Raw genomic sequence first — 18,384 nt, 5'->3', positions numbered from 1 at the left:
GATGTGTAAATAGGCAAATCAGAGCATTCTAGGCCATTTGGAGTTAGATTGTCAATTTTTGTGCGTGTAAATATATCACACTATTAACCTTTGGAACCTCCCCTCCCAGCAGTTGAAACAGCAAGTGCAGTGGGCGTGGTGATGCGATTCACTTCATCATGGCCCTTCCTCTGTGCAATGCTGTAATCCGCAGAATATCACAGCACAGAGCGGGGCCATGTTGATGAAATTTACAGCGAATTGCATTACCAAGTGCATCAACCCCATTGCCCACTTCAATAATGAAACTCAGAGAACATGTTCATGTAAGTGAAGCACTCCCCCCGATGAGACCACCTAAAGAGGATATGTATTGCTGTATCAGTTCGGTACTCAGAGGACTTTATATCCTGATGCAAGACAATTTCACAAAATATATGAACTATAATACAGTTTTCACATATTAATGAGCACAAAATATTATAGGATTCTGTAAAAAATAAAACGGTTTGGGTTTATAAATGAATTGGCATTCTGAATTCCCTACTGAACTGGACCTCTGTCACACATCAGATTTTGTTTAGTGGATATTGAATGTTAGTGATATTGAATGTTAGTGATATTGGATGGTAGTGGATATTGAATGTTAGTGGATATTGGCATGAGAGTAAAACTCCACCTGATCTGATGGCATCAATAGGAATGATCCGATGACCAATAAATTTCCCTCCTTCCTCAAATGCTGCCACTCTTAGAGAAGCCATCTCTGGCATGAGAATCTGTGAGTAATAATAATGAAATATAATGAATATTGAAATGAAATATAATAATAAATATAATGAAACTATCACATATTTGGTGAACTGGAAACATCTTGTCACAGCCCCTTCGGGAGACCTCAGCCACAGACCCCACTGCTTACCTGTCCAGGTGCTGTCCCGCGGCGTTCCGGGTTCCCGGTGGTTTGCTGATGCTGCCACCGTCTCAGCTGCTCTGGCACGGGCAGTTGTTCAATCTGCTCCCTGCCAGTGCAACAGCTATCATAGCTATTCCTGTGAGATCTGCACCTGCGCTCCTCAGAGCGGACCAGGTGTACTCTCTGATTCTTGTTTGGACGTATTCTCAAGTTCATCCTCCGGTACCAGCCCGGAGTCCAGTTCATCCTCCGGCACCAGCTTGGAGTCCAGTTCATCTTCTGGTACCAGCCCGGAGTCCAGTTTGTCCTCCGGTATCAGCCCAGAGTCCAGTTTATCCTCCGATACTAGCCCGGAATCCAGTTCATCCTCCAATTCCAGCCCAGAGCTTTACAGCTTGCACTTATGAATCTAAGTGCTTCTTTCAGACACCAAGTCCCGGGTTCACGGAGCTACTTTATGTGCAGGAATTACATCAAACCCCCAAACTTCCTGCATTTGACTGCAACAAGTGCACCAGACCCAGATTCCAGTCCGGGAACAGAAACTCAAATTCCTGAGACCATGACAGTTTACACTGGCATGATGGACTCGGCAAGTGGTCAGTGTTCTGGAGCAGACTCCTCTCAGGAAGTTCTGTCTCGTCTGGAAAGACAGGAGTCTTCGCAATTGCAGCTAATGCAGTTTATTTATGATATGTCCATCCGCTTGGACAGTATACAGGCTCTCGTATCTGGAACTTCTGTCAATCCTCAGACTGCCTCCTCCGCTACTGTGCTGGTCCCTCCACCAGCACCACCAGCTGCTCGACTCCAACTCTCGCCTCCAAGTAAATTCTACGGCAATCCCAAGCAATGCAGAGATTTCTTGAATCAATCCAAAATTCTTTTCGAGTTGCAAGCTGCAAATTTTCCCACAGCAAGAACTCGAGTAGCTTATATTATCTTCTTTCTGGACAAGCACTCGACTGGGCCTCACCGCTTTGGACAAACTTAGATCCAATTCTGTCTAATTACACCGAGTTTATCTCCACATTCCGGAGAATCTTTGATGAGCCCGGGAGGACATCATCCACCTCAACTGATATCTTACGCCTTCGTCAGGGCAGCAAGACTGTTGGCCAATACGTAATTCAATTGTGAACCTTGGCATCAGAGCTAAGTAGGAATGAGGATGCCCTGATTGCGGCATTCTGGAGCGGGCTCTCTGAGAGACTCAAAGACGATCTAGCGCCAGACTGGATAATTTGATCTTCTTGTGTAACAAAGTAGACCTGCGGCATAGAGAACGTTCTCTATAAAGAAGCAGATCTGATCGGGAAAGAGCACGTCCAGCTCCATGTTTAGCTTCTCCTCCTCCAACTGGCAAAAAGCCTATGCAGATCAATCGCTCTCGCTGGACAACTGAAGGAGCAGCAAAAAAGATGCAAAAAGAATCTCTGCATGTATTGTGGGTCTCCCCAACATCGTCAGATGCTGTCCTCTCCGTCCGGGAAACACCACCTCCTAACTTATGACAGAGAGGTTAAGTTAGGAGTTCCAATCGAGTCACATAGGAAGTCTGAGTCTACCATCAATGCCCAGTTAGAGCTTTCTCGAGGCTCCGAAAATGTGCTTGCGCTCTCGGATTCGGGAGCTGCGGGAAATTTGGTAACTGCAGACTTTGATCAAAAGCATCAAATTCCCATCGAAGCTTTGTCTCAGGCAGTCACTTTAACCACCATAGATGGTAGTCGCATCTCTAATGGAGTAATTCCACACCTCACTCCACCACTCAAATTCAGGATAGTTGCACTTCACTCAGAAAATATATCCTTCCTATTGATCCCCGAAGCCCCTCACGTCCTTATTCTCGGTTTACCTTGATTACAAAGATATAGTTAGCAAATGAATTGGGCAACTTTACAGATAACTTCTTGGAGTCATTTCTGTTTCAAGAACTGCCTACGATGTGTGGTTCCTTTGTGGCCCTCTGTGCTCAACCTTCTTGAAGGTCTGCCGGAACCTTATCAAGAATACCAAGCTGTCTTTAGTAAACAGGGGGCTGATACCTTGCCTCCCCATCACAATTGGGATTGTCCCATTGATTTGATTCCAGTAAAAACCCCTCCAAGAGGAAACACATACCCATTGTCCCTGCCTGAAACTCAGGCAATGTAGGAGTATATTAGGGAGAATTTGGAGACGGGTTTCATATGACCTTCCACATCTCTAGCTGGAGCTGGATTTTTTTTCATAAAGAAGAAAGATGGTGGCCTTCACCCATGTATGGACTATAGAGGTCTTAATGGCATTGCAAATAAGAATCGTTACCCTCTTCCCCTGATAATGGAATTATTCATCAGAGTTAAGGGTGCTTCCATATTTACCAGACTCAATTTAAGAGGTGCATACAACTTTATTAGAATATGAGCCGGGGAGGAGTGAAAGACACTCTTTAATACCAGGGACAGGCACTACGAGTACCTCGTCATGCCCTTTGGTCTCAGTAACTCCCCGGCCATATTTCCGCATTTTGTAAATGCAATTTTTGAGATCTTCTATACAAGAGCGTTGTCATCTACCTGGACGACATTCTAATATTTTCTCAGGAACTGGAGAATCATCGTTCACAAGTGAAAGAAGTGTCTACGAGGTTCCCTCCATCCTGTTCCTCAGTTACATTATCTCTGGAACCGGTCTTCAAATGTATCTGCAAAATCTGGAAGCCATTCTTGATTGGTCTGTTCCTACAACCTTGAAGTCTATCCAGCGGTTCCTGTGCTTCGCAAACTATTATCACAAATTCATCAAAGGTTTTTCCACTTTGGTTGCGCCCATTAGAATCCTTACTCGCAAAGGTTCAGACCCTACCAAATGGACTGCAGAAGACATTTCAGCCTTTCAGCTTTTGAAACAGGTGTTTATCTCTGCTCCCATCTTAAAGCAACCAGACATGGTTCGACCCTTCATCCTTGAGGTTGACACTTCCACGGAAGGTGTCGGAGTTGTACTTTCTCAACAATTCGAAAAGCTTCATCCCTGTGGCTTTTATTTTCAGAAATTTCTCCCAGCAGAGAAGAACTACTCAATAGGAGACCAAGAGTTATTCTCCATCAAACTTGCTCTGGAAGAGTGGCATTATCTGTTAAAGGGAGCCCAATAACCCATACCTATTTACACAGATCACAAAAACCTACTCTACTTAAAATCTGTTAATTGTTTAAATCCAAGGCAAGCCAGATGGGCAATGTTTTTCTCCAGGTTCAACTTTAAACTCACCTACCATCCAGGGTCGCAAAATTAAAAAGCTGACAACCTTTCTCATTCTATGAATTCTGATCTGGATCCAACGAACAATCAGTCTCATTCAGTTCTAAATCCAACCTCTTTTGCTTCTATCAAGTTGTCTCCAGACCCTCCTGCTGGGAAAACGTTCGTTGCTCCTAATCTTCGCGAAAAGTATGCTACAGTGGGCTCATGCCTCTTATTTTTCTGGTCATACTGGGGTGGAAAAGACCCTCAAATTCATTCAACGTTCATACTGGTGGCCCACGATGAAAGCAGACGTACAAGCTTATGTCTCTTCATGTGTCAAGTGCGCTCAACATAAAGTTTCTCGACAAGCACCTGCCAGACAACTCCAACCATTAGCCATTCCTCCTTAGACTCACCAGTCTATGGACTTTATTACTGACCTTCATCCTTCCCAGGGTCATAATACTATTTGAGTTATTGTGGATAGGTTCTCCAAAATGGCTCATTTCGTTCCATTGGTTGGACTTCCTTCTGCTCCACTTATTGCTCAGCTTTTTATCAAGGAAATTTTTAGATTGCACGGATTACTGTACAAAATCATCTCAGACAGAGGGGTGCAGTTTGTGGCGAGATTTTGGAAGTCTCTTTGTTCAGCTCTGAAAGTGAAATTAAAGTACTCCACTGCATATCAACCGCAGACCAATGGGCAAACTGAAAGAGTCAACCAAGGCCTGGAGCACTTCCTTTGTTTATTCATTTCTTCAGCACAAGACGATTGGATGGAACTCCAACCCTGGGCAGAATTTGTCCATAATAATCATACCTCAACTAGTTCCACTAGTTGGTCATCATTCCTGGCTCCCAGAGTTTCCTCTACTACCAGTATTTGAAGTTCTGGCAGCAAGGACTACCCTTCAATTGTTTTCTGATATTTGGAAAAGAGTACATTCTTCATTAGTCAAATCTTCAGAAAGATACAAGAAGTTCGCAGATCACAAAAGATGTACTGTTCCAGATCTTCAACTGGGAGATCGAGTTTGGTTGTCCACCTGAAATCTCAGACTCCGGTACGTTTCATCGGTCCCATCCCAATTGAAAAAGTGTTGAATCCAGTAGCCTACAAGCTAAAATTACACACTTTCCTTGCATACCTAATTTTCATATATCACTCCTGAAGCTACTGATCTTAAACAAATTTCAAAAGGATTTTCCAAGGACTCCTAGTGTACTAACTCAGCGAGGAACAGAGTAAACTTTAGAATCACGTTGTCGTTACGGATGTCTCCAGTATCTTATCGATTGGAAGGGTTATGGACCAGAAGAAAGAGCCTGGTTTAATTCATCTGAAGTTTTCTAAAAAAAAGTGTCCAGTGGCCACTCATGGAAGAGGGGGTACTGGCACAGCCCATTCGGGAGACCTCAGCCACAGACCCCGCTGCTTACCTGTCCGGGCACTGTCCTGTGGCTTTCCGGGTTCCCGGCGGTCTGCTGATGATGACGCCATCTCAGCTGCTCTATCTGCTCCCCACCGGGCATTTGCACTACAGGTCCGGCGTTCCACGTGGGTCTCCAGACGCAGTCCATGGTGTATGGGTGTGGCCATCTTTGCCCTCATCAGCTGACCAAGTCAGCCAATGGAATGCTCTCATCAGGGTCCTCGGCCCATCAGCTTCTGACAGGTCCTATAAATGGGATTTCCTTAGCACATTCAGGTTGCCAGTGCAACAAGTATCATAGCTATCCCTATGAGATCTGTACCTGTGTTCCTCAGAGTGGACCCAGTGTACTCTCTGATTCTCGTTTGGACGTATTCTCCAGTTCGTCCTCCAGTACTAGCCCGGAGTCCAGTTCATCCTCCGGTAGCAGTCCGGAGTCAATTTCATCCTCCGGTACCAGCCCGGAGTCCAGTTCATCCACCGGTACCAGCCCAGAGTCCAGTTCAACCACCAGTACCAGCCCAAAGTCCAGTTCATCCTCCGGTACCAGCCCAGAGTCCAGTTCTTCCTCCGGTACCAGCCCGGAATCCAGTTCATCCTCCAATTCCAGCCCAGAGCCTTACAGCTTGCACTTGTGAATCTAAGTGCTTCTTTCAGACACCTAGTCCCAGTGTCACAGAGCTACTTTATGCGCAGGAACTACATCAAACCTCCAAACTTCCTGCATTCACCAGACCCAGATTCCAGTCCAGGAACACAAACTCAAATTCCTGAGACTGTGACACATCTATCTATAATTCCATCTACACTGTGCTAGAAAAATGTTTCTTACTATGAATTTGCTCTGCGATTCCTGGGGCTGATGCTGAGTCGCAGGCTCAGTGGCTGTAGTTGGGGGGCAGCCGCAGAAGCAACACTTTATTATGCTAATGGCAGATTCTGTAGGGCTATTGTGGGGGGTATATGTGTCTGCAAGTGGGAAACGGCGCCACCCGCTGATTTTATGCCAACCTCCCCAAACGTCATCATTAGTATCGGCACTTGCTTCACCTCCCCAAACGTCATCATTAGTATCGGCACTTGCTTCACCCCCAACCCCATACTACCGTGTTTCCCCGATAATAAGACCTATCCTGAAAATAAGCCCTACCCTTACTTGTGAAGCCCGGTCTAAAATAAGCCCTACCCCGAAAATAAGACCTACCTTTTTTCTTTTTGAGCTGGGAACGCTGCAGAGACCAGCGTTCCCAGTCATGCAGTGCGCGGGTGACGTCATGACGTCACCCGCGCGCTGAGGATTTTGTGCGGCCGCGCCTGCTGGATCATATTAGATCCAGTCAGCGCGCAGGTGAAAGGGACATCCCGGACGGCGGTGACTCAGGTAAGTACGTACTTGCACTGCAATAAGGGGGCCTGCATAAAGGACACTGCTACAGGGGGGGCCTGCATTAGGGGCACTGCTACACAAGGGAGGCTGCATAAGGGGCACTGCTACAGGGGGGGCCTGCATAAGGGGCACTGCTACATGGGGGGCCTGCATAAGGGGCACTGCTACAGGGGGGGGCCTGCATAAGGGGCACTGCTACAGGGGGGCCTGCATAAGGGGCACTGCTACAGGGGGGGGGCCTGCATAAGGGGCACTGCTACAGGGGGGCCTGCATAAGGGGCTGTCAATGTTAGTTAAAATAAGACCTACCCCGAAAATAAGCCCTATGGTGTTTTTTGGAGCCAAAAAAAAAATAAGACAGTGTCTTATTATCGGGGAAACACGGTAGGTGCAAAAGATCCATCAGAAATGGGCTTCCCTCCCCCATATGCACAGCTGGGAATCGCAGAAAGCTTTATGTACACGTCCACTACACTGCTATGACACTCCCACATGTCATGGCGCGATCGCATTGTTGCTGTCCAGTTCCCGCCTAAAATGTCCCACAGAAAGCCAGATCCCCCTAAGTTCCGTCCAATTCAAAGTATGAAGAATACAGAACAGGACGGACGGATGCAAAGATGCACAAATTCGCATCATTTTGTGTGCTCTGCATGCAAAAACCTGCGGTTTGCATCCATGCAAAGAGATCTTTCCGATTCAGAATCAACCCCTCAATGTCGATATCACAGGCAGCAATAAAAGGAAAATATTAACTATTTATAAGTAGGGCTTATTTTTTATTCTAGGTATTATAATGTTCAATAAAAGCCATGGTAACGTTATTCTTCATATATAATATATGCATATTCGCATAATGCTCACAGTAATAGTAGGATTTGCTTGCTTGCTTGCTGGAGTAAAATGAATTATGAATTAATGAATGAATGCTATGTGTCACAAGATGCGTCGTGCAAGTGAGCGGCGCCCAGCGGTGTAGCTTAGAGACTTTGTTTTTAAATGTGCAACTTATTCGTACTGTAAGGCAGCGAAACACCACTTAGTCTGTACCAGAGACGCCGGGCTGCGACTTTAAACACACAGGAATTCATTTTAAATTTGTACAAAGTTGCAGATGAAGCAACGGAACTCATTCAGACTCATTCGCACACAGCTATACATGTGTCGCATATCAAATATTTACCTTTTCAAACACAAATGCCTCTTCCTTCCATAAAGGGTTAATAGAGTTTGCAGTTGAGGTTAGTTTGGTTTTATATTTACGCTTGGGATCTCCTGGCAGCCCAAATAGCTCCACTTCTACATAGATCTTCACACTTTTCTCACTTAGGAACTGCCCGGAGATTATCTGTCAGGAAAATACATCTTGTCATTTACATTACCACATCATGGGCCTCAATTAGAATTATGAGCAATATAGCTTATGGGCCAGACTTAAATCACATTTCACTTGATTTACCGTACTTCTATTTTATAGTTGTGGACCAATATTTACTGTCTCGCTCTGTTTAGTACACATGCGAAGGAATAGTTATTGGAGTGTAAGCTCATTGCCATATCAGTTGGTATTTGACTCCTAAGGTGGTATTTTCCCTAGTTTGTTTCATAAACGTCACTGCAAACAGCAAGGCTTAAATGTACAAGGTGCTAAAACTAATGGTAAGGTAACACTGTGGAACCATAGCCTGGTTTCATACTCACAGTAATTGATAGACTGTTGGCCACAACTACATCAATCCTGTCAACTGTGAATGGGTCAAACTGCTTGTCTGCCCGGCGCATAAATTCATGTTTTAGTATATATCCACTGCTGCCATTAAACTCAAAGATCGACATGTTCTGCTGCATGGCTAGATCTGAGAAAGAAGTATTGTTGTAGTCAGTTAGGCATGTTCTTAACAAGACAGAATAAGTACAGCTAAGCATGATGTATGGGTAATATAATTAGGTATTGTAGGGTTGATCTCACAGATACCAGGGGGAGAAGGAAGCCCCATCTCTGTTAGTTACAATAAAATGACTTTACTCATGTAAAAAAAACAGTGTTCTCCCCAAGGCCTTTCTGATAGGCGCTCCACATTTTTCTTAGACTACCGGGCGCCCAGGACCGGCCTGGCTTGGAACCACCAGAAGAGGTGCTCACTAAGCAGACCTGCCCCTGTCTCACCCTGTGCTGGTGACAGCTGCAGGCATTGCAAATTCGTAGCCTCCCCCTCCCCACCGGGCAGTGAGCGGGATCCTGGGTGGGTGCACGGTGGCCTGCTGCTCCCCTCCTGCTGCTTGTCTCCTGTGATGGGGTTCAGTCCAACACACCCCCAGTCCGCAGGCAACAGCTAGTAAAATATATATTGCATTTAAAGTGTACATTTATGTGTATGGTATTTTATGTAAAGGGTGCAGGTAAATGACTAGGCGCACCTCTCATACAGGTGTATTCTATGGCAACACATTACCAAATTGGAGAAATGAGAAGCAGTTTGTTATCTTTGAACAGAGCAAGTGAATACAATATATAATATTATATTTGTAACTCTCTGGTATTACTGAACATCAAATATAAACTGTAAGCACCAAAATATCTATATTACTGTATATTGTGAAATGTAACAAGTAAAATTTTTGGTAGAATAAAAAAAATACAGTAAATAAATGAAGCTAGAGCCAATCAGTTTGTACAGTCACAATAGGCAGCCCTGAGAATCGTTATGTAGTGCTACATAACACTAGCTGGAATTGGCCCAGGGTCTGTCAACTGTAGGTAAGATACAGTGTAGAGGTACATTTATTATGCAGTGGGTTTGAAATATCAGCAGTTTTACAGCAGTTTTGCATCCCGCAGATTTACTAAGCTCAAAACAGAGACCACACTGTAGAACAGGTAAGAACATGAAATGACCACCAGTTTTTCCTATTCGAAGAACAGAAGCCCCACTGCTGCAATCCTGCTCAAATAAATGACCTGCCTCTGTCTCTGTCTCTAAGAGGTCAGTTCCCTTTTCTCTATCCTCTCCCACTGTCTGGTCACACATCAGCTAAGTATCCCTTGTTGTGACGAGCCTGTGGTGTCTCCAGTTATGCAGACAGTGTGCAAAAATAGACAGCTGCTTCCTCTTTTCTAACTAATCCTCGCTCCCAGAGACCTCATATACTGTACATCCTCTCTCTTTCAGATGAAAGTTAGACTGCGTAGAGTGTTTTACTTCTTCTCATGGGGCTTACTCACCGCAGCACAGCTATCCTGCCTCACGAGTACTGAAGAGGTACTATGCAAACATCAATTTATCTAAAAAGTGAGAGAGGTCCTCTTTAATGTGAGGACATTGAGCCTGATCACATCCACACATCGATGACTGTGTTGTGTACTCCTTCACCTCTCTGTTTGTACTGAGCACCTTACTAACAATTCCATGGTGGACAACAACTGGGTAACTAATGCTAGGAAGAATATATTTTACAGTTGTTCACTATCATCACTGATGGCTGTAGGACTGATGGTGGAATGTTGGTGAGCCTTCTATTGAATGGAAGATATGAAATTCTAAAACTAACCCATAGTTTGGTAGTTAAGTGCCACCATCTGACATCCTGCATTCCAGAACATTTGAGGCATGTAATTCGATGAGTCCATCCTGGTGCCCTTTGGATAAATCCGACTCATCTGTCTCTTATTGTATCTGGAGGAATTATATAGGAAAGAAGAACTGTCCGCTTTCTGTACAAATTCAATTATTAGTAATACTAATATCACCACTAATCCACTACTAGTACTAATAATACAAGGCTCCTTATCAGTTTATTGTTAGAACCACAAAAAAAAAAAACAGTATACGGTCTGTCATCACAGGTATTTGTATACTGACTATATAATTATAAATGAAATTGTGCCCTTGGATAAAAGAATTTTTGGTAGCCACAAAAAGGATACTCAACAAACTGCACAGGGAACTTGGTCAGTAGATCGTAAGCTTTGGTTTCCACGAATGAAGAAATGACATAACTTTGATTTTTTTCTATATAGAGAAATCAGACAAACCTTGAAACATGGTATCACAAAGCTCAGTAAATATAAAACACAAAATAAAGTGATCAGGGCGTGTAACTCACCTTGCCTCATTGGCTATTACACTCTTATTGGTGATAGAAAATTATAACAAGTGTACAGTATATGGGATGTATTGAAATGTAGTTTCATCTACTTTGCATCTGGACAAACCATGGTGCAATGCAAGGGGTGCAAAAACATTTATTTTTTGCAAGCAGGGTAACACTTTTGCATGTAGCTCACAAATGCTGGACAGCTCTATTTGCACTGCAGTTTAGATTTCAGCTAGGACAAGTCCCTCCCAAATCTAATCTCTGCACATATTCCATCTCCCCCAGCTGCAGTGCAATATGGGTCTGCCCAGGTGCTAAATTACTCCTTTGTTTGCTTTGTTCCCAACTCTGAATCAGCCCCTGTATGTATGAGTTATATTGTACACCAGAAGTCTGCATGTACAGTAAGTGTACACGTAAGATCAGGTTACAGGGTATAGCATTCCTACTCTAAAAGTACATTTTCTGCATAATAACAACAACAACAATAACATAATAATAACAATACCTTAACATAATAACAAGCACATGGAAAAAAAGTATTTGCCCAATGATGCAGCTTACATTACAGAAAACCAGGAAAAAGGATGTAAAAGAAAAGTAATAAAATCACAACTATCTCAAGAAATATAAAATAGACATTAAAGCATGAGGACATGAGACATCACTTTATGAACATACGATTATACTGCACACCGCAGGTATAGAATATGAAGGGTGACACGTATAATCAGAATGTTATTACATATTGCATATACTACTACACCCTTATGGTTACATTTGGCTGAACATTCATAGAAATTAATATTTAAAAAAACCATACACACAGATTATTCGCTAAGATTCAAAGTAATTCTCTTACGTGCTGATAGTTCAAATGAGTCAAATTTAACTGGCTGGATGTAGTTGACCAAACTTGACATCTCCTCATAAGCTGTGGCCTCCAGACCAGCAGTGCCCTGTAATGTGCAAAGTAATAAAGTTAAAGTTTTTACACTATTTTCCTTAGCATACAACTCTAGCCAATCCAATCAGTAATATCAGAATAGTCATCTTACAGTACGTTATTGGAACATATAACTTGCTGCTGAAGTTTTGGAGATATGGTGAAACTGATCACTTCAGACAGCCAAGGCTCTGATTTCACTCCTCCCACCTACAGTATGTGTCATTCACTTAATGTCCTTGGGGTTTAAACTCCCAGCCCCAGGATCCCCATATGACTTGGTTGAATTCCATGGCCAGGGGCAGTTCAGATACAGGGTTGTTTGGCTGAAGTAAATGGGAGAAGCTGTGATCGGCCAGGGAGTTCGTTTTCATTAATTACATAAAACATACAACCAATAACACATTGTGAATAGATTACACATATTTATATATACAGGAAATGTGTGAATTTCTTATCTGAAAGAACTTGAGATGCCTTAAACTTGATTTAAAACCTTTTTATTGGTCATATATGTTGTTACAGTTTGTCTGCGTTGAGTTGCCCAACTAAAAATGACCATTGGATAGGATCAGCAGTATCTGGCTATACAGTCCGACAAGGCTGGTACATGTACAATGTCCTTACTGGATGGGGTATAGGCAGGGCTGAGCAGAGGTTCAAGTGTAGATGCCTGTTTGATGCAAGAATTATTGGGGGACTACATGTCCAGCATTGGGACCCATATGCCTTTCTATATTCTATATCCGACTAATTTCACTTTTTAGGACACCTAAACCAATAAGAGTCTATACACATAAAAGCATTTAGCTAACACATGGGGTGTATTGTGAGGTTCACTGATTGACTTTAGAAAACCACATGACAGCTGCTTTTCTGGTTCTGACCCTTTTGGACATCAGAACAGATGACTATAGCAGAATGTAGGTTCGTACTGTCAGTCGTACTGTCTCAGATAACTGACCTCATCTGATTGCATCTGTTTCATATCGTCTTCATTCACATTTTCTACAACCTCTTCACTTTCTGCTTCCTTCCCTGCATCTTCATCCACTTCCTTTTCTGTAAAAAGACATAAAATCTCTTCTGGCGCTGATCAAATGATTTTATCATTTATAGGATATAAAGAAAAATGGCTAATTACTTGACACATAGGGTGATACAGTTAAATACTTGGCTCTAAGATGTTTTCTGTGATATACCTGAATTTTCATTTAATGGTGAATTTCCCTGTTCTGCGCTGGTTGGGTCACTGCTCGGGGCTTTCTTCTCCGCAGATGAGAAAGCCTGGTTCTTTTTGTTTTTTATCAATATTTTTCCAAGTAATTCATTAGGACTCGGCACAGGTTGTCCAGGTTTCAACTGAATAAATAATGCAATGAAACAAATGAGTTTCCACTTAATAGCATTAAACAACTAATATGGCGTCTGTTATTAGTATTATCTATATACTGCCCAACTCATTCTTTTCTTTAATATTTAGGGGGATATTTTTCAAAGCTTGAGGAGAGATAAAATTGTGAGAGATAAAGTACCAACCAAACAGCTCCTGTCATTTTTCAAACACAGTCTTTAAAATGTAAGTTAAAAGCTGATTGGTTAGTTGTTTATCTCTCTACAAATTTTGATAAATACCCCTACAATATCATAAAATACACAGCTACCATTTCCTATGATGAGACAGGCCCCTAAGTATAGCAATGTATTTGATATTTTAACCACACAAATCTGACATTTGGATTAAAGATATTTATTTTCTTTAATGAGTTATTTTACTCCTCAATATAAGGCACGACAGCGGTATATAAAGAGGACTTGTTAAAAGTTCAACTTAATGAGGAGCCTGGAGTGTCAGGTAGGCAGTGCTTTCACCTGACCTCTTTATATTTGCAATTCTGTGGTAATTAAAGATGCAAACGACAAAGATGTGCATTGTGCAAACCCATTACAGAAAAGGAGGATGTACTGTATTGCTTCTATTAGTGTGACGAAAATATAATGGCACTAAATTATTTTTACACTGCATTAATTAAGTTTTAATGTGTGAAATGAGAAACACATGTTTGTACATCGCACACGTAATAGGGATTATGTGTAGGGACAGATGATTACAATCTTTTCTAGGCTCTGAATGAGTCTTTGTACTGTACATAGCTGTAAACTTAATTCTTCTCATGATCTTATTGCAGGAATGCACAGGACAGGTGATGTTTCACAGTTAAGGCCCCATACATCAGCAATGGACTGGGACAATACCTGGATCCCCAGAGGCCAGGGTCAGGGCATCAGTAATATCCAATGTGTTGGATTATCCTGATTTGCAGATGATGCTGAAAATACGATCGTGATCAGCATATCAGGGATTTTTAACATGAAGAAATTCACAGACGGATCAGCGATGATCGATGGTTGTCGATCGGCATTTCTGACCAGTGGATTGGTGGTTCCGGTCGGATCGGGGAATCGGTGAAATGGCCGCCTGATGTATGAGGCCCTTTACTCCCTTGTACACTTTATCAAACAAAGGCGTCAGGTGGAAATCATTGCAGTGCTGCATGCACTAAGCACAGTTTATTAAATAAGCCTTATAATGTACTCACAGGATACTTTTCCAAGACATCAGTCAGCAACATGTCTCCAAATATTGTTCTGCAATACTCAGCCATCTTTGCCTGTTGCCGTGCACTGGGATATATTAATATAGTTCTTATCATTACTTTGTATTTAGCAAAGAACCAAATAGAAATCTCATATTCAACAGATTTCTGTGCTAAGTCCTTATTTATAGAAAAAGCTGCAGTATTTCTTTCCTGCTTAGCCAATGCTTTATTAATTTACCCACGCAATTAAATAAGTGGTTTAGTCAATACTGTCAGATCTTTATTAAGTAGTTATTGGATTTTCTCAACAGAAAATTGTAAATGTAATTTGTCTTATTACATTTCTGGCAACCTCTGCAGTTCCCTGCTTTACTTGCTGCTGGTACTGGCAGTGTGATGATGTTAGCTATCTGGTGGGCGAGCATACACTTAGCCAAGATGGTGGCATCAAACCCGAAAGCCTTGCTGGAGCCATCTTGAGGCATATCCTAGTTATACCAGTCCTGGACAAACTTTGCCGTAGCATTGTATCAGTCACCTCAGACTCCTGCACCATTTATTAATGCTTCTGTGTATCCTTCATTCTGGTTTGTAGCTGATCTGTACTGTGGATATCATTACCCAGCTCTGTTACCTGAACTTGCCTTTGGACCTTCCTTCTATGCTTACTTCTGGTTATGGACCTATGTGACTGTTCCTATATAACTCTGTCTACTGCTACTGCTATGTCTGATCATCATTAACCAACCATAAAAAAACAAAGCCCCCCCATTGCTTCTTTATGTGTGTAAGTACAACAACTTGTGGCACTAGTGCATATCAAGGTGCATGCCTCCATCCGTGCCTTTGGTACTGCCCCAGGGAAGCTTAATCAGCCTCTAGCCTTTCAGGCCTGAGAATGAGTATTGTGTACTCCAACCACCTACACCTCAGGAATCATACCCTTTCCCCTCAGGACTACCCCCTGTACTCATTTACACTATTACATTTTGCTCCTAAATTGCTGCTCAGTTTAACTTCAGTTCTGTATCAAATTTAACCATGGGAGTGAGGGAACAGAAGATGCGGACATCACAGGGGTCTGTTTATAAACTGTTTAATAACTTTACAAATACCTTGCATAATGTAACTCTGTGCAATGGCGAGGCAAAAGCAGACTAAGGGGTCTATGTACTAAGCAGTGTTAGGAGACAGAGTGAGAAGTGATAAAGTGCCAGCCAATCAGCTCCTAACTGTCATCTCACAGGCTGTGTTTGAAAAATGACAGTTGGGAGCTGATTGGCTGGCACCTTTTCACTTTCTTATCACTTTTCACTCTGTCTCCTAACACTGCTTAGTAAATAGACCCCTTAGGAGATTGTATTGCTTCTGTGAATCAGCCTCTTCCACCACAAACTTCGGTTCAAGAGAAATTCCCCTGTCTGTTTATACTGTATGTACTTTGGCATGGCGTTTCTGCTACCCTTATAGGAACCAGTACAGACACTGGGTTGTATTTGCTGTTGTATGCATATGTCTTTATAGGTAAAGTAGTATTTCCCCATATTTCTAAGACTTTTAGAACATGACCCCTTGTGGTAATAGCTGCCTGACACAGTACATACAGACTCCGGCTACTCACGAGTCAACATGGTTCTCAAAGGACAGGATCACTGGATAAGGAGACGTTTTGAATGCAGATTCTGCAATAGCTTCAATGACATCCTGGAAAAATAAGAACACTCTATATTGCTCAGATCTGTCTATACTTTAGTACCATAAACAATTATCAGAGATAATGGGGTCTATTTACTAAACCTTGGAGAGAGATTAAGTGAACAAAGATAAAGTACCAGCCAATCAGCTCCTAACTGCCATGTCACAGGCTGTGTTTGAAAAATGACAGTTAGGAGCTGATTGGCTGAACTTTATCTCCGTCTCCCAGGACCTATGATCCTACAGTAAATAGTTGCTTTTAAAAAAATACTTTATTCCACAGTCCCGAAAAGAACATTTATACATTGCATGTACGGTGGTTGGAGGGGTTGGGTACAGGATCCTGGTGGTCAGGATGATTAAAACATTATTGTATTTATTACTGCTATCACTGAATGTGCTCAGTCTGTGAAGTTAATTATGCATGCTCCTCATCAACCATGAGTTATGTCAACTATTTCTGATTTACCAGCCTATACCAGCTATAACCATCCTGTAAAGAACTGTTAATATTCATGTTATTATATTTCTTTACATAAAAACACATTTGTAACATAGCTTTTCACCTTAAAGAGAATCTCAGTGGTCATAGTAAAGCCATGGGTGATAATCGGCTCTTCCTCAGGGGGCTTTCCTTTCCAGCAGTCAAGCTCCACACATCGGCAGCCAGAGAGAAGGGTCTGCCTGTACATTTCAGGGGATGAGACCCCGGAAAACTGACCAGCTGCAGGGATGGAAATACAGCAATTCTTTATAGCAGTGCACAATACAAAAGAGAGGTAACTCCGTACATATCTTCTGCATTTGCCTAGAGTGTGATTCCCATTACACTGGATATTATATATTAGCTGGAGGCTGAAGGGCCTGGTGATAGCTGTAGTTCAACGACAGCTGGAGAATATAAATCGACTTATATCCACCTCCAGGAGTTTATCACAAACTCTCCCTCCTCTGACTAGGCTTAGTAGCTATACCTATGAAGAATGTATACAATGAGAAAAAGAGGATATTATTGGGAGAGCGGAACCTTACATGATACCACAGATATCCGTTTGAGTCTCACATTCCCATAATGTTCTTCAGGTAAAGATGACTGGAGAATAGAATCTTTTTATATGTAATTCAGTAACACTGAGACTTCCAGGGGGTTATGTGATCAATGATATCCCGCCGGTACTGTAAAATGGGAACCAATTACATAACCCCCCAGTGATAGCAACTCTGTCATTCTACTAGTCAGAGAAAGGAAGAGATTATGATTAGGATATAAACCTTAAGGGTTATTTCACTATGAGCCTTTATGAAAAACTAATGCCGGGTACACATTAGGCGATCCACTGCATAATATATAGTTCTGACGCCGATCAGAACAATATATCGTGCAGATTGCATAGTGTGTATGCCAGGGGGCATTTTAAAAGAGGAGGGGTACTAAGTGTGCAGACTCAATGCGGGCCCCCTCCTCTCGTGCGGTGCCGCATTGAGTGGCTCCCTGGGAAAATGGTGCCCGCGCCGTTTTTCCGGGGACAGCAGTACTGCGCATGCTCAGAGTCACTGGGAAAACAGCCTCTGCCATTCTCCCAGTGATTTTTGCTGATCTGCAGCGCCGGCCCCGGCTCTACAAAGCAGCGCGCTGGTGACTACGGACGGGTAAGTATAAAACTATATGGGTGCAGGGTGTGCAATGTGGGCCCCCCTGGACCCAGGGGCCCGTGTGCACACACTGCACCCATTATAGATACGCCCCTGGTGTATGCCCGATTGCGCGTGCCCGTGGGTTGTATCTGCTGTGCAGCAGAGCAGATGGGACGATTAGATGAATGACGCCAAGCTGCTAAATGCGCAGTGTGTACAGACGGCGTGTTGTATTGTGACGTATCGTACCGTCGCTGGGTACAGACATCATGTAATGTGTAATCAGTATAGCTTGTGTTCGGATGAGATGGCACACTCTCATAGGCAAAAAACATTTGTACAGTACACGTTTGTTTAGACCTAAATGAATGCATGAGCAGATTATATTATAATATCAGCTTACGTCATTATTAACACATTATGGGGTAAATGTAATAGGGTGCAGAGTTCTGACTTCGGCG

The 18,384-nt window shown here is 42.7% G+C and overlaps 1 protein-coding gene across 1 annotated transcript in view; it reads right to left on the bottom strand.

Moving 5' to 3' along the window:
* The window catches only part of PLCB2 (phospholipase C beta 2), a 232,847-nt gene that overhangs the window by 40,707 nt on the left and 173,756 nt on the right, over window positions 1–18,384 (bottom strand). Inside the window, exons 11-21 of the mRNA XM_088460803.1 lie at window positions 16,855–17,012; window positions 16,215–16,297; window positions 14,594–14,678; window positions 13,196–13,355; window positions 12,958–13,055; window positions 11,910–12,006; window positions 10,878–10,962; window positions 10,502–10,626; window positions 8,654–8,808; window positions 8,136–8,300; window positions 659–758 (exon numbers count right to left, since the gene is read on the bottom strand). Coding sequence (XP_088316929.1) covers window positions 659–758; window positions 8,136–8,300; window positions 8,654–8,808; window positions 10,502–10,626; window positions 10,878–10,962; window positions 11,910–12,006; window positions 12,958–13,055; window positions 13,196–13,355; window positions 14,594–14,678; window positions 16,215–16,297; window positions 16,855–17,012 — 1,311 coding nt within the window. The remainder of the gene's footprint in view (window positions 1–658; window positions 759–8,135; window positions 8,301–8,653; window positions 8,809–10,501; window positions 10,627–10,877; window positions 10,963–11,909; window positions 12,007–12,957; window positions 13,056–13,195; window positions 13,356–14,593; window positions 14,679–16,214; window positions 16,298–16,854; window positions 17,013–18,384) is intronic.

Source organism: Taudactylus pleione, unplaced genomic scaffold (genome assembly GCF_031769625.1).
Source record: "Taudactylus pleione unplaced genomic scaffold, aTauple2 ptg000985l, whole genome shotgun sequence".
In the NCBI taxonomy this organism is placed as follows: Eukaryota; Metazoa; Chordata; class Amphibia; order Anura; family Myobatrachidae; genus Taudactylus; species Taudactylus pleione.
Note: the sequence above shows the minus strand (reverse complement) of the source record. Positions and strands in the feature narration are given on the sequence as shown.